This window comes from Sceloporus undulatus, chromosome 9 (genome assembly GCF_019175285.1).
Source record: "Sceloporus undulatus isolate JIND9_A2432 ecotype Alabama chromosome 9, SceUnd_v1.1, whole genome shotgun sequence".
Taxonomy (NCBI): domain Eukaryota; kingdom Metazoa; phylum Chordata; class Lepidosauria; order Squamata; family Phrynosomatidae; genus Sceloporus; species Sceloporus undulatus.
In genome coordinates this window covers 21,376,386-21,397,918 of record NC_056530.1, presented here as the reverse complement: position 1 = coordinate 21,397,918, position 21,533 = coordinate 21,376,386, and the positions used below count along the sequence as shown (strand labels likewise).

Genomic DNA, 21,533 nt, shown 5'->3' with positions numbered 1-21,533 from the left:
CACTGGCTATAGTTTAGTGCAGAGGTGGGCATTTTAAGGCTCCCCCCATGGTAAAAAAAAAGTTTGCCCAAAATGTCCTCTAAGGAATGTGGGGGGGGGGGTTGCCATGTTTTGGAGGCTGCTCTGCAAACATGGCAGAAATGTCCCCTGTGACTCCTAGGAGTTTATCACACGAAGGAGATAATGAGTTTATCCCTTGAATATCCTGGGGAAAATCACGTAATTACGCAAAACAATTTCACATGACGTCGCACAAAACCCGCCATTAAAGTGGCCACAAAGAAGCATTAACACACATCTTTTTACTTTTTTGGGGTTTCATCGACAATGCATGTCCAATATTCTGCGTGTGATAGTCATTCGCACAATTACTTACAATTTTTGCTTTATTTGCGGGATGGTTTAAATGTGCTTTAATTTCTCTTTAATGCCAAAATTAGCCCCAGTGTGATAAACTCCCTAGAGTCTGTTCAGAGCAAAACATTTTGAATTTTGTTTGGGGTTTTTTTTGCAGTGGGGGTATAATAAAAATAGATGGGGTGTGCCCCTCCAAGGTCTTCTAGGACGCTGATGTAGCCCCCTAGCTTCCCACAGTTGCTCACCCCGGTTTAGTCCATGACAGTCTTTATTCAATGGTATGCTATGATTAAGAACATAATTGGGTTAAAGATGTTGGAGAATTAAATTCAACTTGCGTGACTTACTAAATGTACATGTCCCAAATCAATGAATTAATCGGACCATAGTTATACTCCCCACAGCCCACCGTTTCTCAGCTGCCTCTTCCCAACCCTGAACCCAGCCATTTCATGGTTCAAAGAGGGTCAAGGGAGTCACAGACAAACAACCTTTTCCTATAGCAGCTGGACTCAGAGCAGTCACTTTGTTTGCAAGGATCACTGAAGGAGTCTAGAGGGACATTGTGTCTAGGAAGGCTGTAATAGAGATTTACTTAACTATTAATCAGTTACATTTCATATACATGATGTTCTTTGTTCTTCTAGGGTCTTTCTTATCTCCATAACCAAGGGAAGATCCACAGAGATATTAAGGTAAATCATCAGATCCTTGGTGGACAGGGACTGCATAATCATGTCTCTGCTTATAACACTAAACTTTAGTCATCCAAGTGATTCGGACTTCAAATACTCAGAAGCCCCAGCCAGCCAACAGTCAGGAGTTCGGGGACTGAAGTCCAAAATATCTGGAGGACCAAAATTTGGGAACCCTTGCCTTATGGCTTTGCCTTGGGGTTACCATAAGAGGGAAATGGTTTGAAGGTACACAACACAACTAGTTCTTCACCCGACACAGGAGAATCAATTTATCTGGTTTATCACACAAGATGTCCAATATTCTGTGGCTGACACACCGCAGCTTTTTTAGGGCTTTCAAAAGGGAACTGAGTCCAGAGAAGGGAGAACTAACCAGCAAAAAAAGATGGGAGCACAGTGGGATGCTCCCATCAATATTGTGCAATAACACGAAGATTATCACACGACATCACATGATTTTGCGATGATCCCATGAATTAAAAGCAGCACTAGAATTCCTCTTTGTTCACGGAATAATCATGATATTTTGTGATGTTGTGTGATAATCTTGTCGCTATTGTGAGATATTGACGGGAACATCCTTCTATGCTCCTATCTGTTTGCAGAAGCTGAAAAGGATTCTGGGAGAGGTAGTCCAAAAAAGTAACTTTGCAAAGTTCTGCCCAATTTGCCTTTGAGCAGAATAAAACAGAATACCGTTATAATGTGTGGGAGAGACTTCCAGCTCGCTTCACCTGACTATAATCTCACTTCCCTTTTGGTTGTATGACACACACAGTTCTCCAGTTGTATCTCTCCCTTTGTGTTTCAGGGAGCCAACATCCTCCTCAATGACCACGGAGCAGTAAAACTGGGTATGTTTCACAGGACTGATGTGCAGCTGGGCAACTCCTTCAGACCCTGCAAAATGTGGGGTCAGGAGTGTGTGTTGTGATGGAGAGGGGACTGATTTTTCAAGGCCCATTTCACTAACTTTTTTGGGCATTTGGCACCCTGCCCTTTCATGAACAGATCTGTTCCCTAAACAACGTATGTGGCAGGGTTTCATATCCTCAAAACCCATCCTGCTCAGTTCACCTTCATCCCCTCCACTGTCCCAATTTCCTACTTTTTCTCTCCTCCTCCCACTTTCACCCTTTGTCTTGTCTTGCTTCTATTGCTGTGAACTGTTGAAAGTGCTAAAGTAGTTTGGTTTCAATTAACTGATCAGGAAGGAGTTAGAATCTTACCTTTCCCAGTGGACTCAGGCAAAAGCAAACAGCTGCAGCCTCTCCTTGGTTGTATGTTCTTCCTCATTAACACTTTTTGCCATGGTCGCATGTATCCATTTCATTTCTATCTGTGCAATGGAGGGTATGCACCGCAATCTATCAAAGCAACAGAAACACAGATTAAGCCTTCCATCTTATTGCATCTCCATATCTTGGAAAAGCTATCTTCTGGAACTACAGCTTCCAAAAACTTTAATAATGTAATGTTTTGAATTGTTTTTTTCCAGCCAGGATCACCATGTTTGTTGGGGGATGTTCTGGGAGCTGTAGTTCAAACCAGTAACTCTTCCAAGCTCTGTGCATATCAAGACAGATCTTCCAATTCTAACACTGCTGCTGACAGAGGTTTTCCCAATTCTTCTCTTTTCTTTGTTTCCCTTTGCATGCCAGCGGATTTTGGCATCTCAGCTCAACTCAGCGCTACTTTTGCCCGGAGAATGTCTTTCATCGGTACACCTTACTGGTAAGAAAGAACAAGAAAAAGCCCAGCTGTTTGTGTCCCTTCCCAAACTTACCAATTGCTGTCTGTAAATGGAGGTCGGCACAAATATGGAGGGTATCTTGAGACTGGATATTTCCAATAGAGAGTTATCCTGTGCTAATATAAGTGTTTCTAAGTCATGGCTCAGCCGTAGAATAATATTAGCAGGGATCTAAGGAATATTCAGAAAACCAGCATAGTGTAGTGGTTTGAGTGTTGGACTAGGACATTGGGAGACCAGGGTTCGAATCTCTGTTTGGCCATGGAAAGCTACTGGGTGAACTTGGGCAAACCGCTCTCTCTTAGCCACAGAGGAAAGCAGAGGCAAACCGCCTCTGAATAAATTTTGCCAAGAAATCCCCCCCAATAGGTTTGCCATAAGTCAGTAATGACTTGAAGGCATACACCAACGACAAGAAGCAATATTCACATTTCTTCCACTCTCAGTGAGAATTGTTGAGATACCACAATAAAAAAGAGACACCAGCTGTTCAGAGATTTTTCAGTCCTGAGCAAGAAAACACCAGTTTTTTTGGTGGAGGGTGGGATTTTTGAGATGCTTCAGTTTGGTAACCATGGTTAGGAGTCTGTGGCATGTTCTGAGGATTCCAGAGAGATCTTACAGGACAAAATGGAAAGCATTTTTAAAACGCTGTGTTGGGCATGGGCTGCAGCATGTTGAGGGCACCCTACTGAGGACACATCTCACTGTTCCAGGATGGCTCCGGAAGTGGCAGCGGTGGAACTCAAAGGCGGATACAATGAACTGTGTGATGTGTGGTCAGTGGGGATCACAGCTATTGAGTTGGCGGAGCTTCAGCCTCCCCTGTTTGATGTACACCCTTTGCGGTAAGTTGGTTTGGAAAGACATTGTCCACTTTCTGTTGCTGGCATGTGGGAGACAGCATTGCTTGTTGGATAGGATCAAGTGTGGCAGGTGGAACAGAACAGGATCAGGTGGAGTGTTGTGCAACAATCCATTCATGCTCTATTTTTGTACTAATATTTCCTCCTGGCAACCACTCCCTCTGAAAGGTTGCTCTTGGCTCAGAAGGGTAAAGAAACATGACCGAGCTCACCATCCTTTTCCTTCCCCTTGGAGCCAAGAACAGTTGCATAGTCTGAATTACCTCCACTTCCACACTGGTAAGAAGCAGCAGTATATTCCATCTCATTCTTTGGATCTGGGGCTGCCGATAGCGATCACGTCATTATTTATCTCTCTTTATTGGGTTCCAAGTCCATGACACTGTTGAAAGCCTGTGAGGATTGCCTGTGGGGATTTCCAGAGCTGACATAGGTCAGGCTAAATATAACTTCCACTGGTTGAAGGTGGTGCTTGAATCTAACTCCTTGCTCTGTGCAAAATGGTTGGTATGCAAAATGACAGAAGTCATAAAAATCTGCATCATTTATAGACCTGGCAACGGTTTATACAGCTGCTACATTTTGAGGTGGATGTGCAGAATTTTAAAATGGTTAACATGGGTAGAGTTGGGCGAGAGGAGGCTGCTCATCAGTTCATGTGATGCCTTGTTTACCTCCTTGTCCCACCTTGCAGGGTCCTGGTCCTGATGACAAAGAGCGGCTATCAGCCCCCAAAGCTCAAAGAGAAAGCCCGGTGGTGAGTCCCCCTCGTCAGTTGGGCCTCTGTGACCAGAAGATGGGATTTGGAGTCTTTGTTTGCAACAGTGGCATATCTGTGGCATGTTTGACATCTGGTGTGGGTCATTGCACTGAAGAGCGGCAGTGGCACGGAGTGGAAGGCTGAGTCTTGCACATTCCTATCACCACAGCCACTTGTTTCCTTGGGTGGGGGCTCAGCACCCTGAAGAGATTAGTGTTGGCAGCGATGGAGGGGAGAGAACTCAAGCCTCCATGTTCTTACCACTGACACTTGTTTCTTTGGGAGCCCGTAGCGCCCAAAAGTGACAAGCAGCAGCAGGGGGTTATGGAGGGCTGAGTCCCCCTTGTTCCTCCTCCTGCTGCTGATAGTCTCAGCTTTCTTTTGTCATGCAATGAAGCTCTCAGTGTCAGCACTCAGGGAACTCTTGGGGAGGCCTGGAACTATACTTAGTTCTGGCACAGAACGTGCCCCTTAAGTGCTCCCCACTACAAGAGTGTTTGCCTGGGTTTCCTTTGAACACAGACATGACTAGAGGCTTAAGTGATGATGGTGCAGTGGTTAACTGCCACTGCTGCAGACAGTATTGTAGCCACAAGGTTGTGAGTTTGATCCAGGGCTCCAGGGTTGACTCAGCCTGGCATCCTTCCGTAGGTCGCTAAAATGAGTACCCAGCTTGTTGGGGGCAATTACTTTACACTTTGTAAACTGCTTAGAGACTACTTAGTTCAATATGAAAAGGTATAGAAATATAAATGCTAAGTTGATTTTTGTAATAACAATTCCCAGAATCCCCCAGCCAGTAGAGAGAAGTAGGTCAGTTCCTCTTGACAAAGTTCTCCAGTGGCATAGGGATCAAGGGTCTTGGTTCCTGCCACTAGAGTCTCAGGCTTGACACCCCTACTGTCTTATGATCCCAAATGTTACCCCTGCAATGATCCACAGGACACCAGCCTTCCACAACTTTGTCAAGGTGACACTAACCAAGAACCCCAAGAAAAGGCCAAGTGCCTCCAAGATGCTGACTGTGAGTATCACAATTTCTTTACTTTCTTTCTCTGCTCACAAGGCAATCCACACTAGGACAATGTGGGCAATGCCATCTTCTCTTCTGCACCCCTTCATAAGCATGGATAAAAAAGATGGTTCTGAAACTTTTCTGTATTGAAATCGATATCCTGGTTTGTTTCCTATTTTTGACCCAATAAATTTTCTTTAGAGGTAAAGTCCCATGTGAGGTGAGAAGGTTGAAAAATATAAATATGCACTTAGAAGGGAGACTCATGTAACCGCAGTCAGCAAAGTCCTTTCTTCCATATTTCAGTTACAGTGCTGGAGAAGCAAGTAGTATTTTCAGTTTTATGCCTTGCCTCTTCAGCATCACCGCCGCCACCACCGAACCCTGAGTGGCTGGAATTCAGCCATTTCCAATTGATCCCTTCTTTTCCCCAGCATCAACTGGTGACCCAGCAAGGACTTGGCCGCAACCTGACCCTTGATCTCCTTGAGAAACTACGTGATCCTGACAAACTCCCCAGATGTGAAACGGATGAAGAGGAACAAGAGGTAAGAGCAGATAACCCAAGACTGGAGAAAGATGAGGAAAAGAGTGCAGTTCAATGTGCTGTTGCCTTTCATGATATCCACAAGGGCCTTCTGACATCCAAACAATGCCTGTGACAGAAAGACTCTTCACCTTTTCTTCCAAATACACACTTTAATGGGCCCGTTTTAAAGTTACTGATGCTATAATGCATTAGGAATGCAACCAAAATGTGTGGAATTCATTTCTCAGGATTGCAGCTACAGGGACATGTCCCCAGCAAAGCAGCCTGATTTAGAACGAATCTATACATAGGGTAGGCAGTGACTGGATCTATATTATTGTAATTTAGCCTTGCCAGGCAGTTGGTGTAACAGGACTGTTGTTTGGCTGACAAAGTACAGGACGTGCCTTCCACGTTTCACAGATGAAAGCCAGGAAACCTGTGGCCAAGTGACGTCAGAGTATGCCAACAAGGGGGCAACTGTTATTCATTAGGAAGACCACACAGTTCTTTTTTAAGAAGAGAACCTGTGGAGTTCATGTACTGAGTTTAGGAAAGCCTACTGGGAAGGGCAAGTTTCCACCACCACTTCTCCTCTCCTTCCTGTTGAATTAACTGAGTGCAAGCTGATTTTGAACTGTGTGAAGCAGCTGAAGTAAGCCATGATAGAGTGGGAAGGTGGAGGAGGAGAGGGAAACTGTGACATTTTAAAGACAGCTGGAAAAGGGATGAGAGGGGATTAATTGGGGCTGTCCCTTCAAATCAGGACAGTTAGAGGATAAGAGAGGCTCCTCCAAGATCAGAAGAGAGCACCAATGGCTGGCCATGACTATAATGCAGGACAACCTACTCCTCTGCTAACCTACTGTTTCTTGGCGCAGGTGCCCCCACCTCCTGTGCCGCGAAGAATTCGCTCCAGCCAACGGCAAGGCGTAACCTCACCTGGATGTACTGAACCCCAAGGTAAATCTGCACTAATGTGTTCCCCCTCCTATTCCTTGCCCAAACCTTTGTAGGTGTTCTCCCACCCTAAATGAAACTAGACCTTCTCTTCCTTATCTTTTTCCTCCTCATAAAAGACCCCCCCTCTGGAGATCTTCTCCAGCCATGGAGCAACTGTTATAAACCATCTTCCTGTAATCTCATTGCAGCTCATAATTTTGGCCTTGATCTCAGAAACCGGCGGAGTCTAGAGTCCCCGAATTTCACGGTACCTTCTTGCTTCTTCATTTCTTCTGTCTTCCTAACATGTACCTTCTCTTACTCCAAGCAAGGGAGGGTTCCTCTCCCCATCCTCTTTGTTCTTCTCCCAGTGGAACAAGAGATGGCTGGATTGATCATTTACGGTTGTGTCTTGTCCTCTTATGCTCTTCATCTGCATTCTTGAGTTCTGAATGATAGTTCAGTGGAGATTAAGAGAATTCTTTGTTCGATATCCCTAAACTTGCCATGCATCTCTCACATAGGACCCCGTTTCTCAGAAGAGAGGAATAACTATTGAACAGATTTTCAGCAAACACAATAGGTGCTCTGTTATCCAACTCTAGACTCTAGGGCTGCAGCAATGTCCTCCAATTTGTTGTCCCCCCAGATATGGAGTTTATCACATGGAGGAAATTGGGGGTTTAAACAGGCATTTTCCTGGGAAAGTCACACAAACATGGTGAAGATTTTCACACGACATTGGGATTAAAAAGCACTTAACCTGTGAAGAACCAGGAATGCTCCAGCAACAAATCATTCATGGGGAAATCCCATGAATGATTTGTTGCTGGAGCATTCCTGGTTCTTCCCGGGACAAGTCCTCTTTAATCACAACTGTCCCAAGAAAATGCCTGTTTAACACCCAATTTTCTCCCTTGTGATAAACTCCTATGTTGGGTTACATCCACAGCTAACACTGGGTGGCTATTGGTCAACTCTGGGTAATAATAACTGTTAAAATCATGGTCTTTCCTTGAAAAGAAGCCAAGTCAATGCCTCTTTAAAGTCTGGATGCTTCTCCAGCATGAGGTGTATTTTTTCCTTTCCACTCTTTCTGCCTTCTGCCTGCAGGAAACCACCGCAGACCCTGGTTATGGGACTGGCAGCCACCTCTATAGCTCTGCATTCAGCAGCAGGTAAGGACACCAGGAAAGAGTGTGACAGCCACCAGATAGGACTCTTTGCATTAGAGCAGTCTCTATTGATGACACTCCAAGGTGTGTAATATAATCAGACCCTAATAGCTAGTCTGGCCTTTTGTGATTCCCTGATGCATACTGAGCTTTGTCTGTGCCACACTGGGAGGGTAATATCTAGTCACAATTCATTACACATTAATTTCTCTTTCTGCATGGACTATATGGTAATGCAGGCATGTAGAAAATAAACCATGACTTGTAAGTTTTAGTATGTAGAGAGATCTTGTAATATCTTTGAAACAATAAAAGAAATTGGCAGCATGAGCTTTTGTAGACTTAAAATCTTTCCACATACTGATTCTACAGACTAACACAGCAATATCTTTGAATTGTAAGTTTTGGGATATAGAGGCCTTTCTTGGGAGTTTTTATTCAGCCGGGCTCATAAACCAAGCCCAGTTCTGAATTGCAATGGAGCTTACTTTGTCTATCTCTAATCACTAAATCTACTTTTTGTCTTCTGTTTATGTCTTTTTAAACAATAGAGAAGCAGCAACAGACTCAGACAATGATTATGATGATGTGGACATGTAAGTAGCAACCTGGAAGGAACCAGTCCCACAGCCATTCCTAGTTAGGATGTGTCATAAAGATACCCTTTACTCAAAACTTCTCCCACCTTCTTCAGGCTAATTATTTATTATTGCCTGGGACTCTGTAGGAGAGTCTCTTTCAGTTTCAATATTGATCCAGGGAAATCTCATAATGTAAGTCAGGGTGGGCAACTGTTCTGGGGCGGAGGGCACAAGCTATTTTCTACACCAGCAGGCTGCACTGGGGCATTCCAAAGTCCCATTCACACTATGGAGCTTTAGGTTTAGTGACAAGCTGAGTTATAGGATGAAATGCCAATGGAAGGTCTTTCAAAAGTGTTCCCAACAAAACGTTCCATGGGCTCCTTAGCTCACTCTTAGTGAAATCGTCCAGAAATTGTATGTGGAAATGCAGGTACGGTTGGCCTTCCATGTTTGTGATTTGACTTTTGCAGACTTGATTGTTCACAGACTTGATTAAAATTGTGTCTTCTCAAATCCATCCTCTAACCTTATCTCCATTTTCCTCTTCTTTGGGTGCGGGGCATTCCTTCATTCCTGCCTTCCAGCCCCAGCGCATGTCATGCAAGCAGGTAACTTATATATATTCCTATATATATTGTGCTAGTCTGGAGGGAAGGGGACAGAAAGGTGGCCACTGCTAACCTAATTCATGACTTTGACTGCTTTCTTTTCCCCCCCAGTGAAACCTTATCTACCAACCTCCCACCTCCACTGCCTCCAAAGGTGAGCAACTGTTGGGAGCCAAGTAAGATATATTAACCACTCCTCTTTTCCACCATCCTGACATAATGATAATTCTGCAGAAAGGTCTACTGTGAGGAGAGATTCCCCGCACCTCAAAATGGCCTCCTTCCCCCATTGTCACAGATGTAGCCTGTTACAGTTCCTTACCCCAACATATGCAGAGTGCATGGTCCTTTCAGTATTGTTGGACTGTAACACATATCAGTCCCCCGTCATTTGCTTGCCAGCTAGGGCTGATGGGGACCAGATTTTACAATTTTGCGCTGGGTTTTCGGGAAAACTCAGAGCAGAAGGTAAATCTTTTTAATGCAAGACAAGGGGTGGAAATCCCAAACTGGGTCCAGGCATTGTGTAAACAACCTGGAACCAATTTGGGCTTTTGGGTCTGCGTAATATAAACAGCACACAGCAAGCCTGGGGGAAATCAGGGTGTATCAGTAATGTAGACAATCCCTACACCATACTGGCTCTTTTCCTTATTGTCTACTTTCTTTTAATTCAAATGTATGATCTTTTGACTCAGGGGTGGGCAGCTCTCGGAGGTTCATATCAGCCCTAGAGAATCTGGGAAGTTCACAGCCCACTCTTTCAAAACAAAAACACAACTGGTTTTTGGCCGCTTGCGAGGTGTGGTGGTGGGGATCACACTTTGCCCACCCGTGTTTAAAATGAACCATCTCCGCTTCTATCTTTCCAGCCTAAACTCCGGATCTCGTCAGATGAGACTGTGGCGGAAAGATCGGCTGCAAGGTGTCCTGGCAAGCTCAGATTGCGGGGAAGATGCTCCAGCGGCCCCATTGCAAGCAGGGCACCTCAGCAAATGCCTCCGATGGCAGCCCAGGCCTCTCACCTTACTGCCAGATCAGGTACAGTCTCCCCAATATAGAGGGAAAAAATGGTATAGGGCTTGAAATTTAGAAAGAAAGAAAAAGAAGTCCCTAGTTTAGGTCACTGCTAGTCATTAGAAATAATTTAGCAACGTAGCCTCCAATCATCCTGATTTGGGAAGAATCTGGCCACCCTACTTTTTCAACTGCTTTTAAAATGTTCCAGTCTCTTTCTCCTCCTCCTCCGACGTTCCACCTTTGTCTTCAGCTTACTACAGTTACTGCAAACTGAGTTCATATCAAAAGTAGTTTGCACTCAATTCATCAGAGGGAAGAGGAGAGAAGGGGCTGGATTTTGCCCTTCCCAGGAGGCTCAGGCAAAAGCAAACTGCTGCAGCCTCTCCTAGCTTGTGAGTTCTTTCTCTTTCATAACTTTTGCTTTCTTTGCCATGCTCTATTGTTGTTTGGCCACATGCCTCAGTTTCCAACTGTAAAATATTGGAAAGCATCTTATTGCAGAGCAATAGTACAGTCAGTCTTCCCTTTTCATGGATTCCTTATCCACGGATTCAACTCTCCATGGCTTGGAAATATTTAAATATATATATAAAGTCCAAAAAGCAAAACTTTGACTTTTGCCTTTTTATATAAGGAATACCATTTCACTGCACCATTACATTTAATGGGATTTGAGCACCATGGATTTTGGTAACTACAGGAAATCCTGGGACCAAACCCCAGCAGATACCAAGGGCTCCTGTGTAGGGAATTGGCAGTGACTATTCTCTCCCTTTCTCAGGGACATTTGAGATGCCACTACTCCTGCAATAAACTCAGCAGACTTGATTAAAAAAGGAATGTCTAGTCTGTTACCAACATCCTTGTTAAGTGTTATCCATGGGAGATACTTGGGGTAATGGTGTGATAAATATGGGCATGGGGGTAATGTCCTGATTTTTAAACTTTGTCCTCTGTAGTCCCTGAATTGTTCCCAGTCCCCCAGATTGAAGAACCACCCATCCTTCCACCCAAACCGGAGAAGAAACAGAAACCTGTGAGTGCACTGAGCATTTGTACTTGTATTTATCATACATCTGTTCTGGTAGAGAGTACCTTTTCCTCATCACTACAGTAAAATTGGAGTGGAGGGTGTGCATGAATATTTTATTTCAGTAACCAAAGCAGGTTACTTCTAGAACAACCTTGCAAATATACCCCCAAAGTTAGTAGGCTCCGGGTTGTTTGTCTGACTACTTTGCAAATAAACTTGTAGTAATGTTTGTTTTTCTGCTGGCTGCAAAAGAGGGGAAGCTTCCGCTTTCTACTCCATGGTTGTACAGACATGGCAGATACTAACCTCTTAGCAGGATAGGGTTGTTCTGTTTTGGAAAGTCTTTGCCAACTAGACTGATGGAGGGGACGAATTCTGGAAATGAAGCCAAAGATCTCCTACAAATCTACTCGATCACCTGTGTGATATCCTTGTGGCTGTTGGATGAGTTGTACAAGTCTGTTCTAGTAGATCAGGAGTGGGCAACTACTAAGGATGTTAATTTGTTAATTTTCTTCTCGAAAGAAGCAATGAGCAATTTTAGCAATTTTCCTCCACTTCAGTTGCAGTTTACAAAGATTATTTGCAATGTGGGACTTAATTCTGTACAAAATGTCCACATGGTATTTGTTTTTGCAGAAAACAGCATTCTGTGCAAATTTCGCATGGAATAAGTCCTCAACTACTGCACTTTTTGCAACACATAAAACCCCCACAATCTGGATTTATTGGTTTATGCAATATAACAAAGGGGCAGCTAATGGGATGGCGTTGGTGTGTTGGAGGATGTATGCCCATCCTGGACACTCTCCCCTCTTGGATAACAGTTGCCTTTCCCTCTTTCTAGGACAGAGCACTCTTCAAGAAGGTGTTTAATGAGTGCCCCTTACACATCACCTCGGCGACTGCTTGGACTCATCCAAATACTAATGGTAAGGTGAGGCACGGCCGGGAGAGGAGATGATACTTCTTTCAGGTTCTCACACAGATAGGAAATCTGGAAGAAGTACACATGCAATTATACAACATTCAGGTTCTCACACAGATGAGAAACCTGGAAAAAGTACATGGGATCATACTTCTTTCAGGTTCTCACACAGGACTGTTCTTGGTTACTACAAGGTTCTAGTTCTCATTTATAAACCTCACTGCTCCATACTATTTGATTATCTCCTTCCTTCTCTCCTCTTCCACACTCTCCTTCTTGTTTGCCTGCACCCACTTGCTGTCATCCCCTTCTCATGCTAGCATCCAAAAATATTTTACGACTATTGAGACTAACTGAAAGAAATAGGCAGCATGAGTTTTCGTAGACTTCAGTCTACTCCTTCAGATGCATTTGAACATTTACACAGAATGCAAATGCATCTGAGGAAGTAGACCGAAGTCTACAAAAGCTCATGCTGCCATTTTCTTTCTTTCAGTTGGTGCTACAAGATCTCTCCATGTATTAAGTTTAATCAGTTAAATCTAATGATGTTAGCTGCCAACCCATGTTGGGAAAAAGGTGGATATTAAACAAAGAAATGTCTGCTTTTCTTTCCCACTTTTCAGAGCTGCATTTAATTCTGGGAGCTGAAGAAGGGATCTTTGCCTTGAATCGGAGTGAGAGTGAACCCACACTAGAACTGGTGAGAATAATGGGTGCCATGGGAAGGGTATGAAGGCACAAATAATCAGGAAGGGCAATATATATATATATATATTTAAAATGTCTGTCGGGGCCTGAGTAAACTAGTAAACTGTGAGCTAAATGCTGAGTCAAAATGACTTAACCTGGATAACTTACTCCCTGTCATTGTCAATGCTCAGGCAGGATTGTTGTCACTGTGTTCCTTCAAGTCATTTTTGACTTAGGGCGACCCTATGGAGACCTTATCAGGGGATTGCCCAAGATCACCCACTGGGTTTCCATAGCCAAGCAAAGGCCAAGAACCATCACAGAGATGGACTCAGCTACATTATTTTGGGATCTGTCTGTAGCGATTGTGACCTCTTTCTCTTCTTTCCTTTCCCTCCTCAAGCTCTATCATAGCCGCACCACATGGGTGTACTGCATTGGAAATGTCCTCATGTCGCTTTCTGGTGAGTTGGTCACACACACAGGGCTAAGGAGATGCTTTCTTTCTGCATCCAGTGGCCCATATCTGTCTCTGATTTTCTGATGTTGTAGGGTATGCTTGTGCTGCAGGTGGGATACAGAGGTAACAGTCCAGCAAATCTTCTTAGTGGGGTTTGGAATGAAGGGATTTCCCCTTTGTTCATTCATTGATCATCAATCCCTTTGCCTGTCTCTTTCAACACTCTTTTCCCTCCATTCAGGAAAGTCCTCCCAGCTCTTCTCTCATAGTTTACTGGGCCTGTATGAGCAGAGCAGGCGAGAGCAGCGGCCTGGGATGTCCATCTCTCCCCACAGATTGTTACCCAGGTAAGTCATTCTCCAGGAGAGAAAAGGACTTTGGGCCAAGGGTGCCTCTGTATATGTGTGCTTTCCTGGCTCTTCCTTAACCCCATTATTCACAAGGATTGGGTTGTTGAGGCCCTTTTCTGCTATTACTTTAGCACAGGGGACAAGACCACCATGTTTTGGCATGCCCAAAGTGACACAACTTTACTTCTGGCTGTCATCCTGGCTGCTTTTCAGCTTTCCCTGCTCTTTTGAGGGCATTTTGGGAGGTTTGTTGAGCTTTGGGGGCGGGGGATAGGGGAACAAAAAACCACTTCATTTTTAGTATGGTTGACTTGTTTGAGGGTCATAACAGGATGACAGCTTGCAAGCCAGCCTGATAAAAGGACAGAATAGCATCCTCCTCTTTCACCCCTCTCACTTCTTCCCTTTTTACACCCAGTTAACCATGCTTCTCCCTGCCATTCAGGAAAAATGTCACTACCACAAAGATTCCAGATACCAAAGGATGCCAAAAATGTTGCACAGGTAAATGCAATTCCAGCCCTGACCTGCAGAAGGATGTCCTCATCCCCCTTTGCTGTCCAAGCATCTACTATGGACACAGCATTACAGAGGTTCTGGCAGAATGCAAACTGTTCAGAGTGAACAGCAACTGCAATGGGTTCTAAGGCAGTTCTGCAGAGAACATAACCTGTTCACCATTTCCTTGCAGCCAAAAATGCACAAAGCAATTGCCACTATCTATGTGGGGCACTAGAGGCAGGCGTGGTGCTGCTACAGTGGTATGAACCCATGCAGAAATTCATGCTGGTCAAGGTAAGATCCCTACTTTCTCTGTTTAACCCTTGTCTCATCAGGGTCAGAGTTTGCAGCCTCATGACAGGGATAAGGAGTTGAGGATTTTTTTTAGCAGTCAGCTAGAAAACTAATCGAAGGACTACAAGCAGAGCACCAGGGATTAGCCCCAAATATCTGTGCAGCATAGCCTCCTCCATAGTATGCATTCATTTTTGCAACATATTCTGCACAGGCAGCAAAAGTCTGCTTCAAACTGCATTTTCTTGGTTTGAGTGACTGTCCTGCTTACCTCTACTAAGGACAGAACAGCAGGGAAATATACAAAGGAATAGTCCAGAGTCCAGTCCAAGGGTCACACAATGCCAGTCAGTCAGTCCTAGCAAAGGGCAGAGGCAAGACCGTAGTCACAAGGCAAGTCCAGAGGTCAGATAACCAGAGTCATGAATCCAAGAGCAAGGAACAACAAGGCTGCAAGACTGATTGTCATCTGCAAAGAATCTCTGCAGCTGGAGGTCCTTTAAAAGGCCTCAGCTTCTCTCAGCTGAAACCTATTAGCTCTCCTTTTGGCTTGTCTCAAAGACTCCTTGACTTGTTTTGACTCCACAGGTCCTAGCACCTGCAGCCTAGAGTCCATACAGTCCGTTCTTCCCTCTGCAGCTTCCTGGGCCTCCTCTGGGACTGTAGATCCAGGCAGCCTCAGATCTGCCCCTGTCTCAGCCTCCTCCGTGGCTTCAGAGTCTGAGTCTTCTGACTGTGCCTCTAAGTCAGGCCCAGGGCAGTCTGTGACACTGACCCTGTTAATGCCACACACTTTGGTCTTAAAACAAAGTGAGATCAGTATTATAGCAAATACATTTCTATACCGCTTATCAGTGCACTTAAGCACTCCCTAAGCAGTTTACAAAGTGTGAGGTAGTTGCCCCCAACAATCTGGGTACTCATTTTAGCGACTTCGGAAGAATGCAAGCCTGAGTCGAGCTTGAGCCCTTTTTCTGGTATTGAACTCACAACTTTATGGTTTATGAGTGAGTGGCTGCAGTATAGGCACTTACCCACTGTGCCAACAGGGCTCCTTACCTCTTACCAACCACACATTTCCTCTAGGCAAACTCACTTCGGTGTGAAAGGGCTGCCTGTCCTACTCTGATCACATTTGCTATGCTTCACGTTATTTTCGGCCACATGGCCATGACTGCTCCACTGATAGGCAGAGGTGTGCTAATACTGATATGTGAGTATCAGCACAAACACATGTTCCAAAAATAATGGTGACTGCATTCTGGCAAAATGTGAATTCAAACAGGGGAATTAGCTTTTCCTAGTGAAAATGATCAGGTCATCACCTGGCCCAGGTAACCTTCCACTTACCTGTAGCATCCACCAAAATCTCCACCTTCAGTGCCACACTGAAGTTGACTTGGATCATGGGGCACATGTACAATAGAGCATTTTTTCCAAGCAAGTGCAGGGTAAAAAGTCAGATCTAAGCCCTCAGCTGTCAAAAAGAATTGCATTTAATCTGAATGTTCAAGAATATTGCGTGTTCTACCAATCTCTGCCTGTGTAGACAACCCTTTAGTTTATCACTCTAGCTCTCTGAAGTTTATTTTGGTTTATAACTTGAGGCACTTAGACCTGAAAATGTTTAAATGTACAGCAAGAATTACCTCCTTTCAGAGAAGGGACTCCCAGAATTTCTGCATGTACCACAGATCTGAATGTTTTCCCTTTATCAGAAGAAGGCCAGAACAGAGACTCATGTAGGGTCACAACAGAGTCATTTGAGGAATGGTAACTCTGCTTTCTGGAAAGGGCTAGTTGTTCTTAATATAGAGAGCCCACTGGAAAGAAGCAACGATGGAGGAGATGGATCTAGTAACATCCATTGGTTAGCGGTGTGTGGTGGGGGGCACATGCTTTAGGAATAGCTAACACAGTTCTGTTGGAGGCACTATTTTAACCGTGATGCTGAAATGCTGATTTCTATTTTCCTCCTCCTTCTTTTGCCAGTATTTCGACTTCCCGCTCCCTTCTCCGTTGCCCGTCTTTGAGATGCTGATGACCTTTGATGAAGAGTACCCTTTGGTTTGCATTGGAGTGAGCAAGGGCCCCCCAGGGCAAGCAGTACAGTTCCAGATCATCAACCTAAATTCACTTACCTCTTGGTTCATTGATGACAGCAGTGGTAAGGACAGCTAACTACAAGGAAACGTCAACCAGTCAAAAATCTCAGCTGGGATCCTGCATGGGAGATGGAGCTGTATTGATGTAGCTGCGATTCATATTCTTATCTTGTCCCCTAAAACACACCTTTTGAGCCAGTTGCACCAGGCAAAGGAGTTCCTGCAGCACTGGCAAGTGGGATGTTGAAGGATGGTGTATCCAGTCCTCTCCTGCCAATGTCGCTACAAGGAGAAGTAAGTACCCCATTGGTATCGGTGAACCACACAGGGCTCACTGGCAGAAGGTGGCTGGATGTGTCATCCTTTAATGCCCTGCTTGCCAGCACCACAGAACTCCCTCACTTGGCATGGTTGCGTTACTTTTAAGGTAGGCATTAGAGGGCATTTGTGATCATGGGAATGGTTCCACGTTCATACGTGTAAATAGGAAAAAGTTACCAAGTTGTCAGTCTAGCATACAACATTGTGACTGCCAAACAGAATGCCAGCCTAAGAGGAACCTCGTTGTTTGGATTATGTATGGTCACCCATAATGGTGGCTGCAGCACTCTGGTGCAGCTCCACAATCTTAGAGGGGCTGAAAATAGTTCTCCAAGCCCTGGAGCATGAGCATCCATTCGAAATAATGCTAAATTTCTCAACAGAACCTGCATGCTCTGGCCCTGTCCAGGTGACCCAGCTGGACAGCAAGACGGTACTGGTTCTGATGAACAGTAAGTATGCAAGATAGAGGCTTTTGGTGTGTCAGGGTTGAGGAGGAGTGCAATTTCTTGCTGGTGCCCAAGTGTTCTGATTTTCTTTCCCAGGGAGCATCCAGTTTGTCAGCCTCCAAGGATTGCTGCTTCAGTGCCCTCCACAACTCACTTTCGACGTGGAAATGGAATCAGTTGGTGGGTTTCTTCAGTTTGTCCTTAATATTCCCTACCTCACAACCTCTTGGCTACTTGTCTGCTGCAGCCTATAATCCTAGCCTCATGCCATTCCTAACATGTCCCCCAACTGTACCAGTTTGACAAAGACAGTCCTGATTAATCCATCATTCTGCTTTTTCTCCTATTTTTAAAATGTCTTAGTTGCTCTCTTCTCCTCTTATTTTCCTGCTTTGTCCTTAAGCTCACTTCAGTTATTGTAAACTGAATCCAAAGCACAAAAATAGTTTGAACTGAATTTTTCCCTTTTCCCAAAGATAAATACCTATTTTCCAAGCATTTGCATCCCCAAACCTGGCAAAGGGCTGCTCTGTATTATATCTGGGGGCAAGGGGAAGGTGGAAAACACCATAGCACATTCTGAACTTCTTATTTCTTCCCAGCGGTGGTGCGCAACAGTGTGTATGCATTTTGGCGCCATGGAGTGCAGAAGTGGATTCTGGAATCAGGACAGGTAAAGAGAGGATCTTCTTCCCTTTTCTTGGGTTGCCATGTCAAGGACCATATTGGTAGCAAGCAGGGGATTCCTGATCCAATAAAACCCTAAATTTCTCCCCTTTCCCCATTTTTGTGGGGTGTTCTCTCAAACCACTTGGGACCTGTTTCCTCGTTGTGGTTCCCTCCACTGGTTTTGTCAAGATGGGCGAAAGTCAACAGTTGATTCCACATGAATGCACAGTACTTCCATTTTCTCTAGACTTGTGTATGTACCTTTGAGTTGACTGTTGATTTCTGGTGGCCCTATGAGTTGCCTGTTGACTTACGATGGTCCCATGGATTTCATAGGGCAAGGAATATTCAAAGTGGTTTTGCAAGTTCCTTCCTCTGAAAGCATCTGGTATTTATTTGTTGGTTGATTATCATCCAAGTGCTAACCAAGGCTGATGTGCTTAGCTTCCAAGATTAGACAAGATCTGGTGCATTTAGGGTATCAAGGCCCCATTGCAGTGCATACTGAGATCAAAGGGGATGCAGAAATGTGTGAACTCTCTGGCCACACAATACAAGATCTTAGCGTACATCTCTTTCAGTGCCACTAATGTGCTAATATATATGCCTTTCGGGTAACTCCTGATTAACAACGCAAAAATTGTTAGCAGAAAGTTCTGCAAGGCACCCCAAAGGAAGAGAACTGTGGGCAGAGAGTGTTAGTTGGTCTTCTACTGCAGCTCATCATCCTTTCCTTAGGTTGCACAGGATCTGCGGGATCAGCGATGGACCTTCCGGCTACTGGGAGCCTCAAGGTATGAAAACCTTTCCATAAATCCTTCTTTCTGGTTCTCATTCCTTCTTGACCCCAGAAGCCCTTTTCTGACCCACAACTGACTTTGGAGCTGGATTGTTTTTCCTTGCTCCACACCCCTATCCTATCTAGACTTGTTAAATAGAGAGAATAGAATGGGAACGATGAAAGCAGCAGACTGAATGTGGCTCCTAAAGGTTATCTGGGTCCCTCCCCCCATCCTTTCTGGATTTCTGTTTTTAGTTTAATTCTTTGAACAAAACCCAGAGGGCTTTTTTTCTGATAAAAACCACAGAGCTTCTGTTTCTGGCCTAAAATGAGGTGCATCCTTAGCCTTGCATTTTGTTTTAGGCTCCAAAACTACTTCTAAAATATTAGCTGTGGCAATCCTAAACTTCGGTTTGTCTTATTGTTCTCCTTCTTCCACCAGCACTATTGTGTTAGAGACACGGCCTGTGGATGAACCCAACTCCACCAGCAACCTCTACGTCCCCGAATGACACTCACCAAACATTTACTGACAAGGCATTCTTACATACAGACTCGTTCAGTTGCTTCCCTCTTTCCTGAGCCTGCTGGGTTGCTTCCAGATCTTCAACATGGACAGTCTTGAAGGAGAAAACAAGGGGAACAGGAGTGGACCCGGTCTGCCATGTGCCTCAGTGCTGCTCCAAAAACCAGTAAGAAAAGGACTGGATTGGGAAAACCACTTTGCATTTCACTTAGTCTGGCACAGTACCTTCTCTCAGTACACACAAACGGATGTCAGTTTTCTGGTTTCATGTCTCCTTTTACATACAGGCTTCACCTTAGTAAAAATTGTGCCCATTTTTCCTGTTTTTCAGTTATTTCTTTGCTCTCTTCTCATTTATGTGTAAAGAACAGAAAATCCTCTTGGTCTGGCTAGGCTACCTTGTCAGTGCCTGGCTTATGATCCTGGTGCTGCCTTGGACCTAGTGCAAACAGAGCTAAGACTGAGACAAGCCTTTTGTTTGAGAGGGAGCATTTGGGCATAGTGTCCTGAAGGTGTCTGTCCAAAGCTTACTAAATAAAGCACTGTCAAATTCCAGTTTCTGATTCAGGCGGCATCTATACATGTGAACTGAATGAGAAACTAGGAAGGAGGATGACCACAAGCCTTGCCTATTGCATCCTGAGGACTTCCTGACAAGTGAAGAAAGATGTGTGTGCATTACTAGCATCATCCCTTGGTACAAGGCAAAAGAGGAATAACCTTCCATTGGATAGACACAAGGAGGAGCCCACTCGCCAGCTGCAGCAGTCTATGATTTTATTGACAGGGAACCAAGCTGTGCTCAGGGATGGGGGGAGTCTGGAGTCTCAGTTGTCCCCAAGACAGGCCCCACTTACAACTCTGTATGGTACTGGCAGTAGCACACAGTGCATGACAGGACAGGAGTGGAACAGGACCCTGGTTCACAGAACTGTGATACTCACTCTGTTCTGGTACCACTGGTTCCTTACACACAAACACACATGAGGTGGTTTAGGATGGGCTTCCCACATGCCTCCCCAGCTCCAGAGAAAAACTGTTAGCACAGAGAAGCCCCACAAAGGAGACACAGCTTGGAGCGGGTTGGGCCAGTACTGCAAAAGTGTACTAATGTGGGAAGGGGCTGCATTAGTGCCCCATTTTTGGAACTTGCTCTAGAAAGCCGGACTCTTTCTTTCTCCCTTCCCCACCAATAAGCCATCTGCTTGTCCAGCCAACAGCAAAATGGCTGACAGACAGCAGCAAAATAACTCTCATCCCCTCCACTAAAAATTGCATCTGGCTCCCACCCACAAGGGCCCCTCTAGGGTTAAGAGACTATAAAAGGCACTTGAAACTGGGGGGGTCCGTTTACCCAGGAAGGGCAGTATTGCATGGACACCCCCATGGGACAGGGAGGAGGTGGGAAGAGCTACTGGCCAAGCCTTAACATTAACTGCTGCCCTCTGGCCCTAAACCATCTAGCCATTTTCCCAGGGGGCAGGAATACCTGTCTCTTTGGCCCAGGGATTGGGTCACTTGGGTTTGGTGGCAGGGATAGTAGGAAGTAACAGCAGTAGGACACACAAGGGACAGCAGCAATGACCAGGTGGGGGGGATGGACAAGGCAGCTTCTCCCACTCTCTCCCACCACTTTTTAAAAGAGAAAAGGTCAGATCGGGTGTGCCACCTTGCGTCAGCTCTGCCTCCATCCATCCAGGACCAAAGGAAGAGGGCAAGGAAGGTGGAAGCTGGCCAGGTACTTTCCTTCTTGGGACACTGCAGGGTGGCATCTAGCCGAGCTGATCTTCATACTGCTTGCGGAAGCAGTCGCCAGCAGGGAAGAAGTCCCAGCAGCGTTCTTGGTACATCTTCCAGACATAGGACTCCTGTGGGGTTTGGAGAGAACATAATTGCCAATCTGATGAGCTTGAGGTCTGGTATGCCATGATAGGATGCTCATTCGCTCTCTTCAACAGCTTTCCAGCAGCCTGGTGCCAAATTTCCTTTACCCCAAACTGTTCTGGAGGAAAGGATCACCCAGTGCCCAGGGCTGTCAGTGGCTGACCCTTATTCCCAGCTCTTAAACTAATGAGGGGTATCTCTGGGTGACTCCCGGGCAAGAGTTCCCACTTTC

General features: G+C 45.1%; 2 protein-coding genes across 11 annotated transcripts in view; one reads left to right on the top strand and one right to left on the bottom strand.

Annotated features, from left to right (window-relative positions):
• The window catches only part of MAP4K1 (mitogen-activated protein kinase kinase kinase kinase 1), a 27,417-nt gene extending 7,451 nt beyond the window's left edge, over window positions 1-19,966 (top strand). For 2 of the 3 annotated variants that reach the window (XM_042439026.1, XM_042439027.1), the window contains 27 exons: window positions 1,005-1,052; window positions 1,867-1,909; window positions 2,717-2,789; window positions 3,525-3,656; window positions 4,369-4,431; window positions 5,377-5,458; window positions 5,884-5,997; window positions 6,860-6,941; window positions 7,130-7,188; window positions 8,034-8,098; window positions 8,647-8,691; window positions 9,264-9,287; window positions 9,399-9,441; window positions 10,160-10,328; window positions 11,267-11,343; window positions 12,188-12,272; window positions 12,895-12,971; window positions 13,365-13,425; window positions 13,663-13,768; window positions 14,217-14,275; window positions 14,463-14,566; window positions 16,559-16,733; window positions 17,376-17,444; window positions 17,538-17,621; window positions 18,044-18,114; window positions 18,849-18,904; window positions 19,334-19,966. In XM_042439026.1, coding sequence (XP_042294960.1) covers window positions 1,005-1,052; window positions 1,867-1,909; window positions 2,717-2,789; window positions 3,525-3,656; window positions 4,369-4,431; window positions 5,377-5,458; window positions 5,884-5,997; window positions 6,860-6,941; window positions 7,130-7,188; window positions 8,034-8,098; window positions 8,647-8,691; window positions 9,264-9,287; window positions 9,399-9,441; window positions 10,160-10,328; window positions 11,267-11,343; window positions 12,188-12,272; window positions 12,895-12,971; window positions 13,365-13,425; window positions 13,663-13,768; window positions 14,217-14,275; window positions 14,463-14,566; window positions 16,559-16,733; window positions 17,376-17,444; window positions 17,538-17,621; window positions 18,044-18,114; window positions 18,849-18,904; window positions 19,334-19,403 — 2,136 coding nt within the window. In that variant the 3' untranslated portion in view covers window positions 19,404-19,966. The remainder of the gene's footprint in view (window positions 1-1,004; window positions 1,053-1,866; window positions 1,910-2,716; window positions 2,790-3,524; window positions 3,657-4,368; window positions 4,432-5,376; window positions 5,459-5,883; window positions 5,998-6,859; window positions 6,942-7,129; window positions 7,189-8,033; window positions 8,099-8,646; window positions 8,692-9,263; window positions 9,288-9,398; window positions 9,442-10,159; window positions 10,329-11,266; window positions 11,344-12,187; window positions 12,273-12,894; window positions 12,972-13,364; window positions 13,426-13,662; window positions 13,769-14,216; window positions 14,276-14,462; window positions 14,567-16,558; window positions 16,734-17,375; window positions 17,445-17,537; window positions 17,622-18,043; window positions 18,115-18,848; window positions 18,905-19,333) is intronic. The other variant, XR_006100651.1, reaches the window with a different exon arrangement.
• Window positions 19,967-20,177: 211 nt separating this feature from the next.
• Window positions 20,178-21,533, bottom strand: part of RYR1 (ryanodine receptor 1) — a 104,591-nt gene continuing 103,235 nt past the window's right edge. For all 8 annotated transcript variants that reach the window (XM_042439010.1, XM_042439015.1, XM_042439014.1 and 5 more), the window contains one exon: window positions 20,178-21,285. In XM_042439010.1, coding sequence (XP_042294944.1) covers window positions 21,190-21,285 — 96 coding nt within the window. In that variant the 3' untranslated portion in view covers window positions 20,178-21,189. The remainder of the gene's footprint in view (window positions 21,286-21,533) is intronic.